Source organism: Balaenoptera musculus, chromosome 8 (genome assembly GCF_009873245.2).
Source record: "Balaenoptera musculus isolate JJ_BM4_2016_0621 chromosome 8, mBalMus1.pri.v3, whole genome shotgun sequence".
NCBI lineage: Eukaryota > Metazoa > Chordata > Mammalia > Artiodactyla > Balaenopteridae > Balaenoptera > Balaenoptera musculus.
Genome location: NC_045792.1, coordinates 83,940,205 through 83,958,305, shown reverse-complemented (window position 1 = coordinate 83,958,305; position 18,101 = coordinate 83,940,205). Strand labels below are relative to the sequence as shown.

The following is an 18,101-nucleotide window of genomic DNA, read 5'->3' as shown; positions in this document are numbered from 1 at the left end:
GGTTTTGTTATTTTAAAAATCAGAATCTACACTAATATGTATAAAATGGATAACTAATAAGAACCTGCTGTGTAAAAAAATAAATAAAATAAAATTCAAAAAAAAAATCAGAATCTAATCTAGGTTATTTGCATCATTTGGTTATGTCTCTTGAATCGTCCCTGTGTTTTTTTCTCCCCTAGGATATTTATTGTATATTTGAAGAATCCAGAACAGTTCTCTTGCAGAACTTCTCATTTTATGTCTGGGCTTATTTGTTTTGTGTGTGTGTGGTATCATTTAACTTGTCCCCTCATCTTCTGTATTTCCTGAAAATTATGGTTATGTCTAAACTCAGAGCTTCGATAATATTCAGGTTCAATATTTTTGTGTAGAATACGTTATAACATCACATCAAAAGGCACTTCATGCTAGGTTGTTCCAATGTTAGTAATGGTTAAGTTTGGTCACTTGGTCAGGGTTAGGGTAATGACTGCTGGATCTCTTCATTGTAAAGGATTATTTTCCCCTTTGCAGTTAGTAATCTGTGGCTTGATAACTGTGTTTCTCAATAACCTTTTATCTAGTTATTTATCATCAATTGATAATCCCTAAATAAATCAGTTGTTTCCTTGAAAGTGGCAAATGGTGGTTTTTTAAAAAATCCTATTCTGTCTCTACTTACTGGCTCACATTTTTTCCTCAAAGATGAAATTCCTTTTTTCTTTTCCCCTCCTTTTAAAAGATTGAGGATAGCTGTGGATTCATGGGGTTTCTCTGTATTGACTATGTTAAAATCAGCAATAGCCTTTTCTTTTTCTTTTCTTTTTTTGTTTTTTAAATGCTTAACTTGTCCTAGCCTTTATGGTGCCTCCTATATATTTTTTCCATCAGTCTGTAAGACATGTTTTGGCATCTGAGGATCAACAGAGAGTTATCTTCATATAGTCTTTTAAACTCTTTAAAGATACATTTCAAACATGCAAGAAAAAAATAGTATAATGTATGATGTTTCTATCATAGAGCTTCAACTCACAGCGAAACATGTTTTCTCCATACTTTCACTTACTCTCCCCACCTCTATTACCTTGAAGCAAATCGCAGATACTGTTTTCTCCATACTTTCACTTACTCTCCCCACCTCTATTACCTTGAAGCAAATCGCAGATACTGTATTATTCAACTTTAACTGAAATGGTAATTAAATGATACCTTAAAGAGTGACATGATCAAAAATAGGAATCAACTAGCTTGCTTGATGTGTAAGACAACAGTTAATGAAAATTTAGAGGAAAAATGAGATGATGGACAAGGAAAAAAAAGACTAAACAAAACTGAAGAATAATAAGAAAAACATCAAAACCACTCTGAATCATGGATTTGCTTTGGAAAGATGGTAAGGGTGGGATAGACAAAGAATCCTGTGAGATATGAATTACAGATTTCTTTTAGCTGGTTAGCATTGAAACTCAAAAAAAAATTTTGTTCAGTAAACCTGATAATATCTTAAATTTGTTATTCAAAAATATAGATGGTCCTTTCTTCGTACTGAATCTGTAGATTTATGCTGTATGAAAGAGGGAAATGATTGTAGACAAGCAAAATCACAGCTAAGGTTTATTGTGATTTTTTTTTTTTTTTTAACTCTTGTAAGGAAGTTCTATTTTACATTTAGAGGGCTATTTAAATTACCTTGCAGTTTTGGTGGGTATTCTTCTGGAGCTTCGTGTTTACTGTTTTTGTCAGTTTAATGGTGACAGAACCACCTGCATATAGGTTTTGTTAGGTTTTCCTGCTAACAAAAGCACATCTGGTTCCCGTGTGGAATTATGGCTATATTTTTATCGTGTACATTTTTTTTTACTGCTTGATTCAACTTCTGATCTCATTCTTCACTCCATTTTACCTTGTGCACCACCTCTACAGCATTTAGTAGGCTATTGGTTAGAGTTCCTCCACTGGGTTTTGAGTTGAAAGGCTGCCTTAGTTATTCACCATTGCACCTTAAAAACCTAGAAACACTTGTTTTGATAATTAAAGGTGTTCACTAGATAAATGGATAAATTTTTGCATTCAGGCTATATGCTATGTTACAAAATTTTAAAGAATTGTATCTTTTGGGAATACAGGTGCTTATAATTATTGTTAATAATTAATACAAAGTAAAATATTTGGGGGCATAAGAGTGAATGGTTTCTAAAGTTTTGTTATATGTATTTGGCCAAAGAAATGTATTTGGCCAAGTCAATTCCCATGAACCTTTAAATCCCTAAAATTCTGTTTTTATGCTTTTGTGTTTTAGGAATAAGATTTCAGTTTTCAAACAATTCATAGCCTATCCTAGAATTAGGAAGGCCTAAAGTATAAAAAGAATGATCCTTACTTCGGAAAAATGGCATGACTTGAAGGAGCACAAATTAATTGCCAATAGTTCTTAACACAGAGGGGAATTTAGGGCCATAAATAATTGTTTTGCTTTTGGTGAAAAATAAGTTTAGGAAGATATAGAAAATATGAAAAATATGTGTTCTATTATATACTTACTAATGAGGAAGGAAAGACGAAACACTCAATGTTGAAATCTGATTTATTTTGTTGAGTAACCATTAATATTTAGTAGGGGTTAAAGGGAAATAGTGCCAATTTTAAACCCAAGTGGATGTGTGTGGAGGTTAGAAGAGGGAGGGAAAGGCCAAGACTATATGTTATAAAGAATATATGTTATAAAAACAGTGTGTTCTTATCCAATTATTCTTATCTGTTGTTAACAAAATCTTTCTGTAATAGCCTTTCCTACTTTTCCCCCTCCTATTTTAAGATACTTAGTATAATAGTTTGGGGCAGGCAAATTTGATTTGATCTTATTGTTAATATTTCTTGCGGAAACTGACTACATAGGATACTCTGTTTGGCAGTAATTATTCCTAAGAGAGATTGATCTGTGTTTACAGAAATATTGGTTTTCCAGAGAAGTACAACAGAAGGAGATTGTGTTAGAAGAGATTGCATTCCCTCAGCATTAGGAATACAGAAATTTACATCCTAGATAGACCTTCCAGAATGGCAAAATCTATTCAGATGTTTGTACCTATTCAGTGGATGATTGCAAAAAACAGTTCATAGTTTTAAGCTTTTCTGCCATTGTCTCTAAATCTTTATTCCTCTTTAGACAAGACCCAGTTGTGAATTTGAGTCTTTTTTGTTTTTACTGAACAGTTGGTAATGGTGTGAGAATTGATTTTAAAAGAGATTTTAGTTGAACAAATGTTTAAGCTATTTTTAGATTAATGGATAGGTTATAATCAGCAGTAAATATTGAATAAAACCAGAAGGGTAAAACTGTGTCCTAATTGTTGTTTTCTAATGTTTCACTTAGTTTATCAAGTGAATTAATATTTTGGCTACTCCTGGTCTAAAGCTGCATTTTTCAAATTCTAAAATATTAAGATTTTTATTTATAGTTTGTAGCTGTTTGTTTCCTGGGGGATGAATAAACAAATTTAATAAGCAAATATGATAAGTATAATTATTTGGACCAATAACCATTAGCCTATTTTTTCTTTGTTAAGTTTTTGAATTGTTTGCATGTTTAGTAGATTTTAGTCTTTGGAGGGTTTGAATGGATTATATATAGGATACATTCAGATTCATTCACAAAAAACATCTAGTAGTTTTGTTGCACTGGTAGAGGAACATAGGACTAAGCTGGCGTCCAGTATTAATGTCATCTGTCACATAAAATGCTTAATTCTCTAGGCATATGAATCGGCTCAGTTATTACTTGCAGATAGTCTTGCAGAGTGCTACCCTAGTCTACTTTTAATTTTGAAAAAAGGCTACCAAGACAGACTTAAGAGTTGAAATGTATGTATTTGCAGTTTTCTTAATGTTTTAATAACAACAACAAAAGGAATGACTTAGGTCTGATTCCACTTTATTTTTGAGGAAACACAACATTTGGAAAAAAATATATTTACAGAACAGATGGATTAGGTGGTGTTTCTCAGAATGGAGTCCATGGTCCATTGCATCATATTCACTTAGGTGCTTTATAAAAGTATAGGTGCCTATACCTCAATTTCAGACATACTATCAATGTAACAGATTCTGTAGGTGAGGCTGAGAATCTTCATTGGAAATGAGTATCACATGTGATTTTTATGTAAATGAAAGTTTGCAAATCACTTAGGTTAGGGATTGAAGATACTTGGACCTTCAAAGTTGGTTTTGAATACATTGATAAAGTAAATGGAGAAAAACATTGCAGATTATTTGAGGATGGTTAGGCCTTTGATAGTATTTTTACTGATTTTTCTCTCCCTACTATATTTAGTCACTCATTATCCTTAATAGTGGAAAGTACTCATTACAAAACTAGTTTTGAGACTCTTCTCTGCTTGTTCTGTTGCAAAAATCAGCACAAATCTTGGTCAAAAAGGTAATATAGGTTTACATCCTTTAACTTACTACATTCCTCCCTGCATACTTTTGATGTTTATCACTTGGTTTAAATTTTCACTGACCTCTAGTTTAACTTAATTTCCATATGACCTCCAGCATAACACCCTCCCCCATTTACCACAAAAATAGCTGTTTGGAGAAAGAGAAGTACATTTTTTTTCCTGTCCAGGTTTTACTTGTGGGAATGGAAAGAAGAAATTAAATTAGATTATAAATTATTTAATCATTAATATAATAGTGTCTGTCACTTCTCCACACCCCACGCCATTAACAACCACCTAATATAAATTAAGCTATCATATAGAAAGAAAGTGGTTTGCAGCTTAACTCGGTTTCCCAGAGGCTACATGACATATCCACAGTTATATGAAAAGGCTATTAAAAATGTTGCTCCCTTTTCCAACTACATAATTGTAGTTTTGTGGTCTTATACTTCATCAAAAACAATATATTGCAATAGGTTGAAAGCAGAAGCAGATGTCTTCTATTCAGCCAGACATTAAAGAGATCAGAAAAATGTAAAACAGTGCCATTTTTTTCACTAATTTTTTTTAATTTTGGAAAATATTTTAAAATAAAATCAGAAGTTTATTTTAAAATGAATTAACACATTAAAATTTTTACAGTTTTAATTTTTAGTATAATAATGTTGATTTAACCCCCACATTTAAAAAAAAATCTCTGGTTCCTCATTTTTAAGAGTGCAAAGCGATTCTTTATAAGAAGTTTGAGAACTGTTGAAATAGTGCAGGGAGCCTGTGAGACAATGTCATAAGTTCTGTTTCTGAGTTAGCTTCACAAAACAAAAGGTTAAATATAGAAAGTAAAAAGACAACCAGCTGAATGGGAGAAAATTTTTGTATATCACATATCCAATAAAGGACTAGTATCTATAATATGTAAAGGACTCTTGCAATGCAATAACAAAAAAGAATTAAAAATGGGCAAGCAATCTGAAAAGACCCTTCTCTAAATATATACAAAAGCCAATAAGAACATGAAAAGTGCTGAACTTCATTAGCCACCAGGGAAATAAAGATCAAAACCACAATGAGTTACCACTTCACCTGCTCGGATGGTTATAATCATCAAAAAGATAGATAATAACAAGTGTTGGTGGAGATGTAGAGAAATTGGAGCCCTCACACTGGTGGGACTGTAAAATGGTTCAGTCGCTTTGGAAAACAGTCTGGCAGTTCTTCAAAATGTTACGCAGAGGTTTGCTTTTTGACCTAGGAATTTCACTTCTAGGTATATACCTAAGTAAAAAGAAAACACAAAACGAATTCCACTCAAAAACTGGAAATAATCCAAATGTCCATCAACTGATTAATAAATAAAATGTGGGATATCCATGCAATGGAATACTTAGCAATAGAAAGGAAAGTACTGATACATGATAAAACATGAACCTTGCAAACATGCAAAGTGAAAGTCAGAAACAAAACACATTGTATGATATCATTTACATGAAATACCTGCACATCTATAGAAACAAAGTAGATTGGTGGTTGCCTAGGGCTAGGGGGATTGGGAAATGGGATTGCCTGTTAATGGGTACTGGTTTTTATTTAGGGTGATAAAAATGTTTTAAAATTTATTATGATGGTGAATATACTAAATTTAAGCCATTGAATTTTACACTTTAAATGGGTGATTCTATGGAATGTGATTATGTCTCAATAAAGCCATAATTAAAAATAAAAAAGGTCAAACATGTATAATGTATCTTATCTCCATACTTTAAGCCAGTTGTACATGGGTTATTCTTCACATAGAAAAGTTGATATTTTAGCAGTACACTACGACTAGAAAAACAGTTCATAGAACAGATACTGGAGGTAGTTCCTCAGCAACATTTTCGCCTTGCACCAAAAAAAAGTCCGTCATCTACTTCACAATTTTTTCTGATTTTTGTACCCATTTGAAATAGTATATGTTGGTGTGTATGTGTATACTCCTTACAGTTGTGTTATTTTTCTGGTTTTTAAAATTGTGCAAATCAAAGAAGTTCCCACTGTCCTACTAGTATCATTAAACGTGCATGCCTTGGGAACTGAACTAGTCCAGCTTTTGTTCCGCTCATTTGATTTGGGACCCATCCTACTCCCCATTATCATCCCCCTGAAGAATGATAATGGGATTACAGATATTCCAAAGACAAAAGCTGGATTTTGATAGAGTTTCTTTATAGTAATGTTTCTGGGACATGTAAGCATGAGACGGCTCTTCTTTTGCTATAACTAAGGAGAGTTCTGACCTCATTCCATTACAAATGGGCACTGGAAACTTGGCACAAGTTTTCTTAAAGTGACCTATTTCTCTGATCTGGCAACAGATTCAGGAAATAATATTACAAGTCCATTCCTTATGGAGGCTTAGTCTCCTTGTGGATACTAGAAAACTGTTCAGTTTTCATTTGCTTTACAGCAGTGTGGTAACCAGGCCACAAAACAAAAATGTTATGCTCTTGGTTACCCAGTTGGTTCATAGCTGTGATGATGAATGACTTTTTTTTTTTTTTTTAATTTACTTATTTTTATTATTTATTTATTTATTTTGGCTGTGTTGGGTCTTCGTTTCTGTGTGAGGGCTTTCTCTAGTTGCGGCAAGCGGGGGCCACTCTTCATCGCGGTGCGCGGACCTCTCACTATCGCGGCCCCTCTCGTTGCGGGGCACAGGCTCCAGACGCGCAGGCTCAGCAGTTGTGGCTCACAGGCCCAGTTGCTACACGGCATGTGGGATCTTCCCAGACCAGGGCTCGAACCCCTGTCCCCTGCATTAGCAGGCAGACTCTCAACCACTGCGCCACCAGGGAAGCCCGATGAACAACTTTTTATTGTGAGAATTAAATGTGGCCTTTAACTACCAGAGGATACTCTTGCCCATTTTGGTTACCTTCTATTGTTAATTAATTCAGTTGATTGAGAATTATCTAAATAGATTGTTTTATGAACATTTAACTACATCCTTGTCCAGAGGAAAACATTTAGGGTTATAAGAGGTTCTGCGAAGAGCTGAGCCATAGTTCTGCCGGATTCTAACTGGACTTTGGGCAGATTCGTGTAAAATTTAGTTATATTTTTTATTATGAAATGGAGTTATCAGTTACTTAACGAGGAGTGATAGTTAATGACTAACATAGTAGATGCTCAATAGATGTTTTTTTTTATATCTGATCCAACATCCTTTCCATGGGGTTCTTAGGTCCCTGGTAACCTCTTCCCCCAGGTGTCTGTGGGCAGAATTTTCGGGGTTCCCTGAACTTGAATGGGCAAAATAAAACTTTTCACTAATCTCTAACTGAAATTGAGCCTTTCCTTCTATTACGAATGTAGGCAAGAAACCACACTAGTAGTGTTAGCAACAGCTGTGTGACTGGGACAGACATATTCAAAGTACTGTTGGCACTCATCACTAGACTCGCAACTAGATTTTGTTATTTCATGTGTTAAGTATTTATTACAATATAAACTTTGTTTAAAAATATTTTGATAATTATATTTCAGTATAATTGGTTTCCTTTGAAATCCTGCATAGTTTATTTTGTGTATTTAAGAACATTATCCCTAGAAAGGCCCATAGGCTTCGTTAGATTGCAGGAAGTTTCAGCAGCACACACAAAAAAAGTTTGGAATCCCTAGAGAGCCATAATTTTCAAGTGAGGCTGCACATGAGAACCTCCTGGGGAGTTATTTTAAAAATAGTGATGGTCCAGGCTCCTTCTTAGAGATTCTGTTTTAATTGATCTAGAGCGAGGCTTGAGCATCTTTTTATATTCCCTTTACCCCAGGTGATTCTGATGTGCTGCCAGGGTTGAGAATCACTAAGTGAATGGCTTGTTTTATTTTGTAAGGAGACATTTATACTTGCTGCAATTATGCTGGTCAGATATTAGATGCTATCTTCTGAGTTTCTCTGTTCTTTTGCAGATTATGGCATACATAATCTAATTTTGGTAGGTTAATTTTCAGCAAGTGGATTTGAGTGATTTGGCCTCCCATCAGACTGCTTTGAAACACTAATTGTTAACATTGATTAATTAATTTAGCTGGTTTTTAATTCCTGATTTAAAGTTCCTGTATCAGATTTACTTCTTATTTTACCGTTAACGTTTTATAGTTGATATCTTACGAATCCTAGTTTATTTTAAAGTATTTTTAAAGTTTGTCAAGAAGTAAACCGTTTGAAAGAAATCTTTATTTTGTTGTATCCCAAGTGCCCATTCAGCAATGTCTGGCACACACTGGGCACTGAACAAATATTTCTCAGGTGAACTGTAAAAATTCAAACAGCAGAAGAGTATACAGTGTGTGAAGTACACTTGTATGTGGTGTGTGTGTCTCCCCATCCACTCCTATTTTTTTAACCGGCTGTTACGGAGATTGTTCCATGTTGCTCTTTATAGAGCTGCATTGCTTTGTTCCTTTTAGTGACTACAGATTCCATAATTTATTTAACCAGTTCTTTTACACATGATTATTTAAATTATTCCTAGTCTTACACAGCAACAAACAACCACATAGCTGATTACTCTCCTGTGTACATCTTTGTGTACGTGTAGAGTAGGGTAAGTTGTCAGAACTGGAATTCAGGGTCAGATATTCATGTTAAATTTTGGTCAATATTACTGCTTGTTCCTGCCAACAATTCGAGAATGTCTGTTTCTATTGATATATATCCTTGCCAGTGCAATGTTAATTATAAAACACCTTTGTGGGTGCTTAAAACTTAGCCTTCCAATGCAGGGGGTGCAGGTTCGATCCCTGGTCAGGGTGCTTAAGGTCCCATGTGCCTCTCGGCCAAAAAACCAAAACATAAAACAGAAGCAATATTGTAACAAATTCAATAAAGACTTTAAAAATGGTCCACATATGAAGTGAGTAGTATTGACATATATACACTAACAAATGTAAAATAGATAGCTAGTGGGAAGCAGCTGCATCGCACGGGAAGATCAGCTCAGCACTTTGTGACCACCTAGAGGGATGGGATAGGGACGGTGGGAGGGAGACGCAAGAGGGAGGGGACATGGGGATATGTGTATACATATAGCTGATTATACAGCAGAAACTAACACAACATTGTAAAGCAATTATACTCCAGTAAAGATGTTAAAAAGAAAATGATCCACATCAAAAAAAATCTTCAAAAAAAAACCAAAAACACCCTTGATCTCTATCTTGTGGCTTACATTTGTATTGCTTTTGAGTGTTTAAAGTTCATTGTTCTTTTTCTATGAACTGTTCGAATACTTTGCCCATTTTCTTTTTGAGTTTCTGATTTTTAGTGACTGGACTTTATATTAATAAATTTAATACTTTGCCATGTGTGTTGGGGATATTTTTTAAGTTCGTCTTTTCACTGTCATTGTGATACTTTTCCCATGCACAAATGTAAATAAACTTTATGAATTAAGTTTACTCTTTTCAGAGGCTTTTAAAGAGCCTTCCTGGGCAAAGATACATTTCAGTATATTTTCCAATGGTTCTTTCTTGTGTTTTTGTTTTTAATGTTTAAACTTTTGATCTATCTGAAATTAATTTGGTAGAAAGGGTAAAATAGGAATTCAACTTTATTTTGATACAGTTATTCTAGCACCATGCATTGAATAACCCAACATTCTGATTTGAAATGCCACCTTTATTATTTGCTGTTTTTCCATATATCCTCTTTTTGAACCATCCTGATCTGGTGATTTATCACCATTGCAGTACTCTTTATTTGTCATTTTATGTTCTAATATGTGGGTGGGACCAGTGGTCCTCCTTTATTAAACTTCCAGTTTTAGTTTCTAAAGTAGTTTCAGCAAGCTACTTACAAAGCTCTTGTGTATTAGTTGAATATCCTAATTTTGATACAAAATTATATTAGTCTTTTAAAACATGGTTTTCTTTCTAAATGTATACTTATCAGTGGTGGAAACTGATTTATTCCAAAGAAAAGTATACTTCTTCCAGGTAATTTTTTTCCCCTAGACACAAGACCTGAAAATTTTTTTCCCAACTGCTATTTTGACAGAATTGCTTAGTGAAATATTAATTGCCACTAAGGGGGGAAAAAAAGGAAAAAGAAAGGTATTAGGGGCAATGCTTCCCTCTCTATCCCCTCTTGAATGTTACTGATATTTATTGCCCTACTGTGGATTTCAAGAAGTCCTACAAAAAAGGTAAAACCAAACTTAGTACAAATTAACATTTATCTGAATTTTTTTTTTTTTTTTTTTTTAATTTTATTTATTTATTTATTTATTTATGGCTGTGTTGGGTCTTCGTTTCTGTGCGAGGGCTTTCTCTAGTTGCGGCAAGTGGGGGGCCACTCTTCATCGCGGTGCGCAGGCCTCTCACTATCGTGGCCTCTCCCGTTGCGGAGCACAGGCTCCAGATGCGCAGGCTCAGCAATTGTGGCTCACGGGCTTAGTCGCTCCGCGGCATGTGGGATCTTCCCAGACCAGGGCTCGAACCCGTGTCTCCTGCATTGGCAGGCAGATTCTCAACCACTGCGCCACCAGGGAAGCCCTATCTGAATTTTTTGAGTATCACTTTCTTTTTGTGGCACACAGTATTCTGAACAACAATTTGAGAAGTAATACTTGTATTTATGCCTCAGGTCCTAGCTACTCTTTTAGGTATTAATTTTTTAAGATTATATTTCTATAAGAAAAATAAAACTACCTTGTTAAAGAGTTTAGAAAATATTAAAAGAAGTGGGGGGAAAGTCACCTGTACTTCTACCACCTGTCACCCAGACATGACTACTAAATATTTTAGTACAATCTTTTCAATCTGTTTTATTATGGATTTCTTTTATAGTTTTCATTATGCTGTATATACACTTTGTAAATCATGCTTTTAAAACTTTCACATCAAAAATAAAATTTCCGTGTCATTTCATGCTTTTTCTTTGTGGCTCAGGATGAATTCTGTATAGCAGTGTTTCTCAATGTTGGTCCAGGGACCCTGTGGGTTCCCAAGACTTTCAGAGGACCTGTGAATTCATACTGTTTCATAATAGATTTAAGACATTATTTGCCTTTTTCACTGTTAATCTCATGAGTCTACAGTGGAATTTTTACATGAGTTGATATTGCAGAAGGTTGAGTGCAGAAGCAGATAAGAAAATCCAGCTGCATTTTGAAGTCTGACATTATATAGATTTGCAGATATATGTAACATAATCTCACTGAATTTTTAAATAGTTATTTTTCATTAAAATGTTATTTATGTTAACATGTAAATAATTTTATTGTTATTTGTATACGAATAAATATCTAACATTTTTCTCAGTTTTAATTTCTAATATGGTAAATGCTGAAATTACCCACATGAACAAAAGCTCTTTGGTGTACTCAAGGGTATAAAAGGGGTCCCCAAGACTACAAAGTTTGAGAACTGCTGCTCTATATTATTTCATGTAAAAGATGGGTTTATTTAAGTTTTAAAAATGTTTTTTAAAAGTATGTGTTCACTTGATTTTGTTATTATGCAAGAGATTTATGATAAGATAGTATATATAGATTATAGGAAACACAGGCCTCTTTTATAAGAGGACATTTTTATGCTTTGTACTGTGATACTGCATCTGCGGGCTGATATATTGTGCTTGAATTAAATTAGGCCTGAGATTTTTAAAACAGTAACTTCAGTTCATTGTTTTTTTTCTCCCTAGGCAGCTGAGTATGTCCCAGAGAAAGTGAAGAAAGCCGAAAAGAAATTAGAAGAGAATCCCTATGACCTTGACGCTTGGAGCATTCTCATTCGAGAGGCACAGGTTTAGTGATATAGGATTACATTTCCTTCTCTATGGGTCCAATCACACTACTTGGTTCTGCAGTAAATAATACATTTATAATCCTAACATTGTAAATGCTGTTTATTGGTTTTCAATTTTAGAATCAACCTATAGACAAAGCACGGAAGACTTATGAACGCCTTGTTGCCCAGTTCCCCAGTTCTGGCAGATTCTGGAAACTGTACATTGAAGCAGAGGTTAATATTTTATTTTATTTTTTCTTACATAGCTTTTGATGGGAATTGCAACATACACTATAGTGATAGAAAACAAATTAGGAACATAGATAGCACAACTAGGACAAGGAGGATTTAAAATGTCTCTTGCCTTTATTTTGTAAAATAGGTATGAAGGAGTAATTAAAATGAATTTTTGAAATTTGGGTCTTTACAAGCTGATGATTGTTGCATTTTGGAGTTGCAACAACATTAAAACAGTTTCAATGGTATTGGAGTGCTTTAGCCTTTTATTTACTTGTCATGTGTCAATTTATTGCCTCCTGTGTCATTTATTTAGAACTCATTTTTCTTTTTATTCCTATTTACAAACTAATATGAACGGTATTATAAGAAAATACAGAAATGTTAACTTAGTTTCATAGGGTATTTTGAGTGTCTCTGGTTAAATGAAACCTTTAGGTGAAAAATTATTTTCGATTTTAATTTTGTGAAAATGCATGGTTTGTCAATAAATGTAAGCACTTCAATAATTTAAAGAAACGTTTTTCTATAGGATAAAGTTTACATTATACAGGAATACGCTAATATGAACTCAAACCTATGTAATCATAATTTACCCAATGATACTTCGTTTTTGTTTTTTTTCTTTCTAACTCTCTTGAAATTTGAAGTCAGGCATGTTTATTTTAAAGAGTAAAGGCCCCATTCTTGGTTATGATTAGAAGGGAAATGTTCATTTTTGAAGACCGGAATTAGCAATCCAGATGATAATAAAGTGTAAATGTATCGGTAACAGTTGGCACCAAGTAGTCATTTTTCAGGTGATATATTAATGAGATGTAAGGGGTAAGATGGGAATAGTTGATATACACATTAAGCTGAAAGTGATATCCATTTCTTTTTATGACTTAAGAAGTATTCTTATTTGAGTATTAATTTTGTAATATAAATTCTCAACATAATCAAGTACACTGCAGCCTCGTCATAACATATTCCACACTAGCTGAAATTTGATAACATGTGGGTCTGTTTTGGACCTATCAAAGGGCTTTAGTCATCAGCAGTACTGACTTCAACACAACACAGTGTGACCTGTGATGTGTCCCTCAGAAATGGACCCAACCAACAGCAGATTTAAATTGAGGCTACAGTGTACTCACTGTATTTGTGCTGTAGTTTATATTGTATTACTTTGGGAGGCGGGGAATTACTGGACAATAGCAGGAACATTGTGTGTGTGTTAAATTTTTTCTGTGTGGTTGTGTATGTGGTATGTGTGTTTGTGTGTTTGTATGTGTGAGAGAGATTGTACCTTATGTGGAGTCTGGTTGTGGTTTTGGACCAAGACCATATCCTTAAGGTTTTATCACTTATCTTTTGGGACCATTTCCTTCCTTTAGTATATCTAATCATCAGAGTAGACTGGCGTGGAATTCACCAGGTGAGTGAATAGGCCTGTCTGAAGTGTGCTGAAGCCAGGATCACCTTTACTTGGTCTTCATTCCAGTTTGACTTTACATATTAGCTTATATGCAAACTCATCAGAAATTAACATAATTGGTACATGATAGTTTTTGTATAATGAAGTAATACGTTCTGAGTTTTAGAAGTTTCTTTCAGTTTCTCAAATATTCAGGTATTATTCATGCATTTTATTATAGCATAAGTGAAACTGAAATTGGCTGTTATATACCCCATTCTGTAAGTATAAGCACAGTGAGTCTGTTTCTCCCATTTCCTAGCTAAAAATACAAACTGCATTCTAAAAAAAAATTCTGAGACCAGATGTTATTCCAGAGGGCTGCAAGTTGTCTAAATAACAGGCTCATTTCATGTAATATTTCAGAACTGTTAACAGTTGCCTGATTGATTTAGTTGGTAATGTTTGCAGTTTCACACACATACACACACAAATATGAATGTATGTATAAAACACCTTTTGAGAAAAAAATGGTAAAGAATATATATGTGTATTTTATAAAATTTATATTTCTGGTTTAGGAATTAAAATGTTACATTGAATGCAAATTTTAAAAATGCATATCCTAAGCTATGTTTTCCTCTTTCTTAATTTGCTCTTTATTTTCACATTTGTACTTTGTTTAGCCTGTGAGGGGCTAAAGTTTTCTTTGGCCATATCACCCAATGTGGCCTTTAATATTTCTGGAGAAGACACATATTTATAATACATTAAAATCTGAAGTAATAATAAGAATGTCTTTAAAGATAATACTAACAGTGTTTACATTAACATCCTGTATGCACTCTCAAGAAAATAAAGTTTTGTTAATACATTTGTTGTAACTCAGTACTTCATGGTGGGAAAATTGTTTATGTTCAGTTAAACCAGTGTGTGTGAGTCCAAATACATTTAGTTCTAATAGAAAATACATACATCTTTAAAAATGAGATAATTTGCTTCCCCAGAGAAATTTCTTGTAAATCCTACTTAAGAACAAAGTGGCAAAGGAGCGGGGTATGTTTTAGGGGTTTGGGGAGTAGGGGGGTTACTTTTAAACTTGAAACATCAATTGCAAATGGGAGCATATTATAAATAATTTTTAGTAAAGAAGTTAATGACAGTCATATTTTTAATATTTGCCAGTATATCACCTTTTCTCATATCAGTGAGCATTTAGCAATACTAGTTGCTAAAAAGCTACTTGTGTAAAATTTGAACTTTAAAATGTCATCCTTAATTCATTACCCACTTTTATTTTTGTTGCTTATTGGAGGTAAAATTCCTTTAGGACCAACATCTATATATTTATAATACATACATAATTTCAAAATTAAGCCAAATTACTTTAATGTTGTATATATTATATAGGAGATCACATTTCGCCTCAACTGCTTGAAATTCTTTGCTTTCTTCTTGAATTCCAGAATGCTACTAGCCATATCATAAGAGCAAACAATTGTATGGCTCTTCTTAAAGTGATGGCAGTTATAAGTATAGAGTCTAAATTGTTATGATATGAAAATAGTTTTGCTGCTGCTTGGTTTTAGTAAAGGAAACATTTTAGTACATCTCTAGTTCATATACAGATGTCTTAAATCTGCAGTGCAGTATATTTTAGAGTTTAAGAAATGGGAGTTTTTAAACACTAGAGTTAAGTGAAATACCCATTTAGAGCCTAAGTGCTCTTTAAAGAACCCCTTTTTAGAGTGGTCAGAAGGGTCACTAAATATTAGCAAATTTATAGTTTTGCTACATTTTTTAAGTCGCTTTTCCCCTTTTGGTTTCTGTAGCTCTTCATGTAGCTAGGTAATCAATGTGACAGCATGTAAGCTACAAATAACTTAGTGTTAGAAGTAAGTTGTTTTGAATTGGGCCACATTCATAAGAAATTTTCTTATGAAAGGGTGATTTTTTTTTATTGTTAGCTGAAGGAGAAATGAAGAAGGTAATGCTGCTGGTAATAGCAACAATGTATCTTGCTGTCTGTGAAAGCTGTAATTCTTTAATAAAAGTATGTAGAGAATTGATTGCCTTTTATTAAAAAATTTTTAATGTGAATCCTTTTCTTATAAATAATGAGTTGTGACGTACATATTTCAGTTTTTCAAAATAACCTTTCTACTTGGGAAAAATGACTTTTAAAAATACCTTTCTTCTTGGAAAATCGAAGTGAACTCAGGATGGAACATGGGTGACCTAAATTGAAATAAACTTCTCCACTGTCAATACTGTTTTAATTCCTCTAAGTAGCAGTTTAAACTACTGTATTATAATGTTTTGTATATATTGAGCAATGTGATTTTTAAATGCAGAAAAAAAATTTTAATTATCATATAGATTTCTTTTCTATACTTCAGCTTGCAATCTTTTTTAAAAAAAAAATCTGTACTCTTTTCTTATAGATCTGCTCTTTTCCTGTTTGTAATAAATGTTGGTCCATGTCTGTGTGATTATTCAGATTGTTCTCTAAAATGCAATATGCTTTTTAATCTATAGTTTCTTAAATGCATGTATAAATGTAGTGTAGGGGTATAAAAGAAAACAAATTTTGCAAACACTGAACTGAGTGATCAAATATCTGAAAGTGATATGAATAATTACATACTATTTTTAAAACAAAGGAACTATTTTACATTTACTGTTTTAAGTAGTAAACTTCTATTTTAGGTCTTACTGAAATATCTAATCCCATTCATCTTCCCTTCCATTATTGTAGCATAGATGTTTAGGTTTTGTCACTTCCACTAACATGATCTATACATTTTTTCCCTTGGAGCCTTTTCTTTTCACCCCAGGCTTTGCAAAATAAAACTATTTGCAAAAAGACGTAGTTAATTCAGATAACAAAATTTCTCTTAAAAAAAAAATCTTGTTTTTTTATTCTTTATGTCTTCTAGGTAATTTGTTATTTTATGTGAAGTGTAGCCAGCCGTTTATTTTCAGGCAAAATCTTGTACTAATCAACCTGATCATTTTTATATTTCTTTATAGAACAAATTTATAATCATTGAGTCACTCATAAGAATATTGGGAAAAAAGGTTCATTTTTTCCCCCTCTTCAAAGACTCTTAAAATTTTTAGCCAGGCTTTTTTATATTCTGTTTTTGTGTATCTAATAAGAGTTATGGTATATTCTGAAACTCTGGAAAAGCCATCTCTAACCAGATTTTTTTTTTAAGTATATACATTCCAAAATTTGTTGAGAAACATAAAGGGCTATTGGATCATGCAGTTTGAGGTTTCCCTGTGGGTAGTAGTTTAGCCTAAATTTCTTGGGCATTTATGGAATAACATAGTAATATACAATACCAAGTACTTAGTGTTTTAAATTACCGGGGGTTGTAGTCAGTAAGGTCTTGGGGGATTAATCTGCTATACAACCCCCTCGCCATCCCAAGATACTCATTAAAGGTAGGCTCCAACATGTGGCATCCATGAATAAACACAAACTCCCCTAAGCCTTTTATAATTCTGTGGAGTTAGAAACCTCCATATTTGGAAACAGAACTAACCCTAACACGAAAAGCCTTTTTTAGGGTGCTCTGCGGTTTTGGTTCTAACTTTGAGCATCAGGGAACCTGGTGGCAGTTAATTGACTTTCTCTTAAAAGACAAAAAGACCTCATAAAGGCTCATGGGTTTTCTGATGGGTTTAGTGTGTGCTTTCAACTTGCAAACAGCTGTTCCTTTTAAATGAATGAGTCTGGCGCAAGGCATTTCCAAGAAATGAAGATGTCTGAAATAATACTAGTGATGTCTATGAAAAGCTGCACTTCTAAATGTGGACAAGAATGCATTTATTTGCTTGTAAATAACTTCCTTTTTAAACTTTAACTTTTATTACTAAACATTTTTACTCTTAGCAACTTTGGAGCAGAAAACAAATAGTCGGTTAGTATAATGGCATAATAAATTCTGTATAAAATTTTCCCCCACGTATTCAGAATCTGCAGCAAATTCAACAAAATGGTGAATATTTGCTTTGAATACAACCTGTTGAGAAACTAAACGGCTTTTCTAATGCTCAGGAAAGCATAACCTGGGGTAAGTTTTACCATTTTGTATGCTAGGAAACCTCCAAAGAAAAATTTTCTGTTTGGAAATGTTAAGTGATAGTTCTGAAAACAGAGTCTGATGTCAAGGACAGTATTGAAATGTTGTTTTGGAATAATTACTTTGAAATGTAAAAAGGTCCAAAGATAAAGTCCCAAAGCTATTCTTAATCTTCCT

At 33.5% G+C, this 18,101-nt stretch overlaps 1 protein-coding gene across 1 annotated transcript in view; it reads left to right on the top strand.

The window, feature by feature from the left end:
• The window catches only part of CSTF3 (cleavage stimulation factor subunit 3), a 68,801-nt gene that overhangs the window by 1,926 nt on the left and 48,774 nt on the right, over positions 1 to 18,101 (top strand). The window contains exons 2-3 of the mRNA XM_036862260.1: positions 12,109 to 12,210; positions 12,333 to 12,428. Coding sequence (XP_036718155.1) covers positions 12,109 to 12,210; positions 12,333 to 12,428 — 198 coding nt within the window. The remainder of the gene's footprint in view (positions 1 to 12,108; positions 12,211 to 12,332; positions 12,429 to 18,101) is intronic.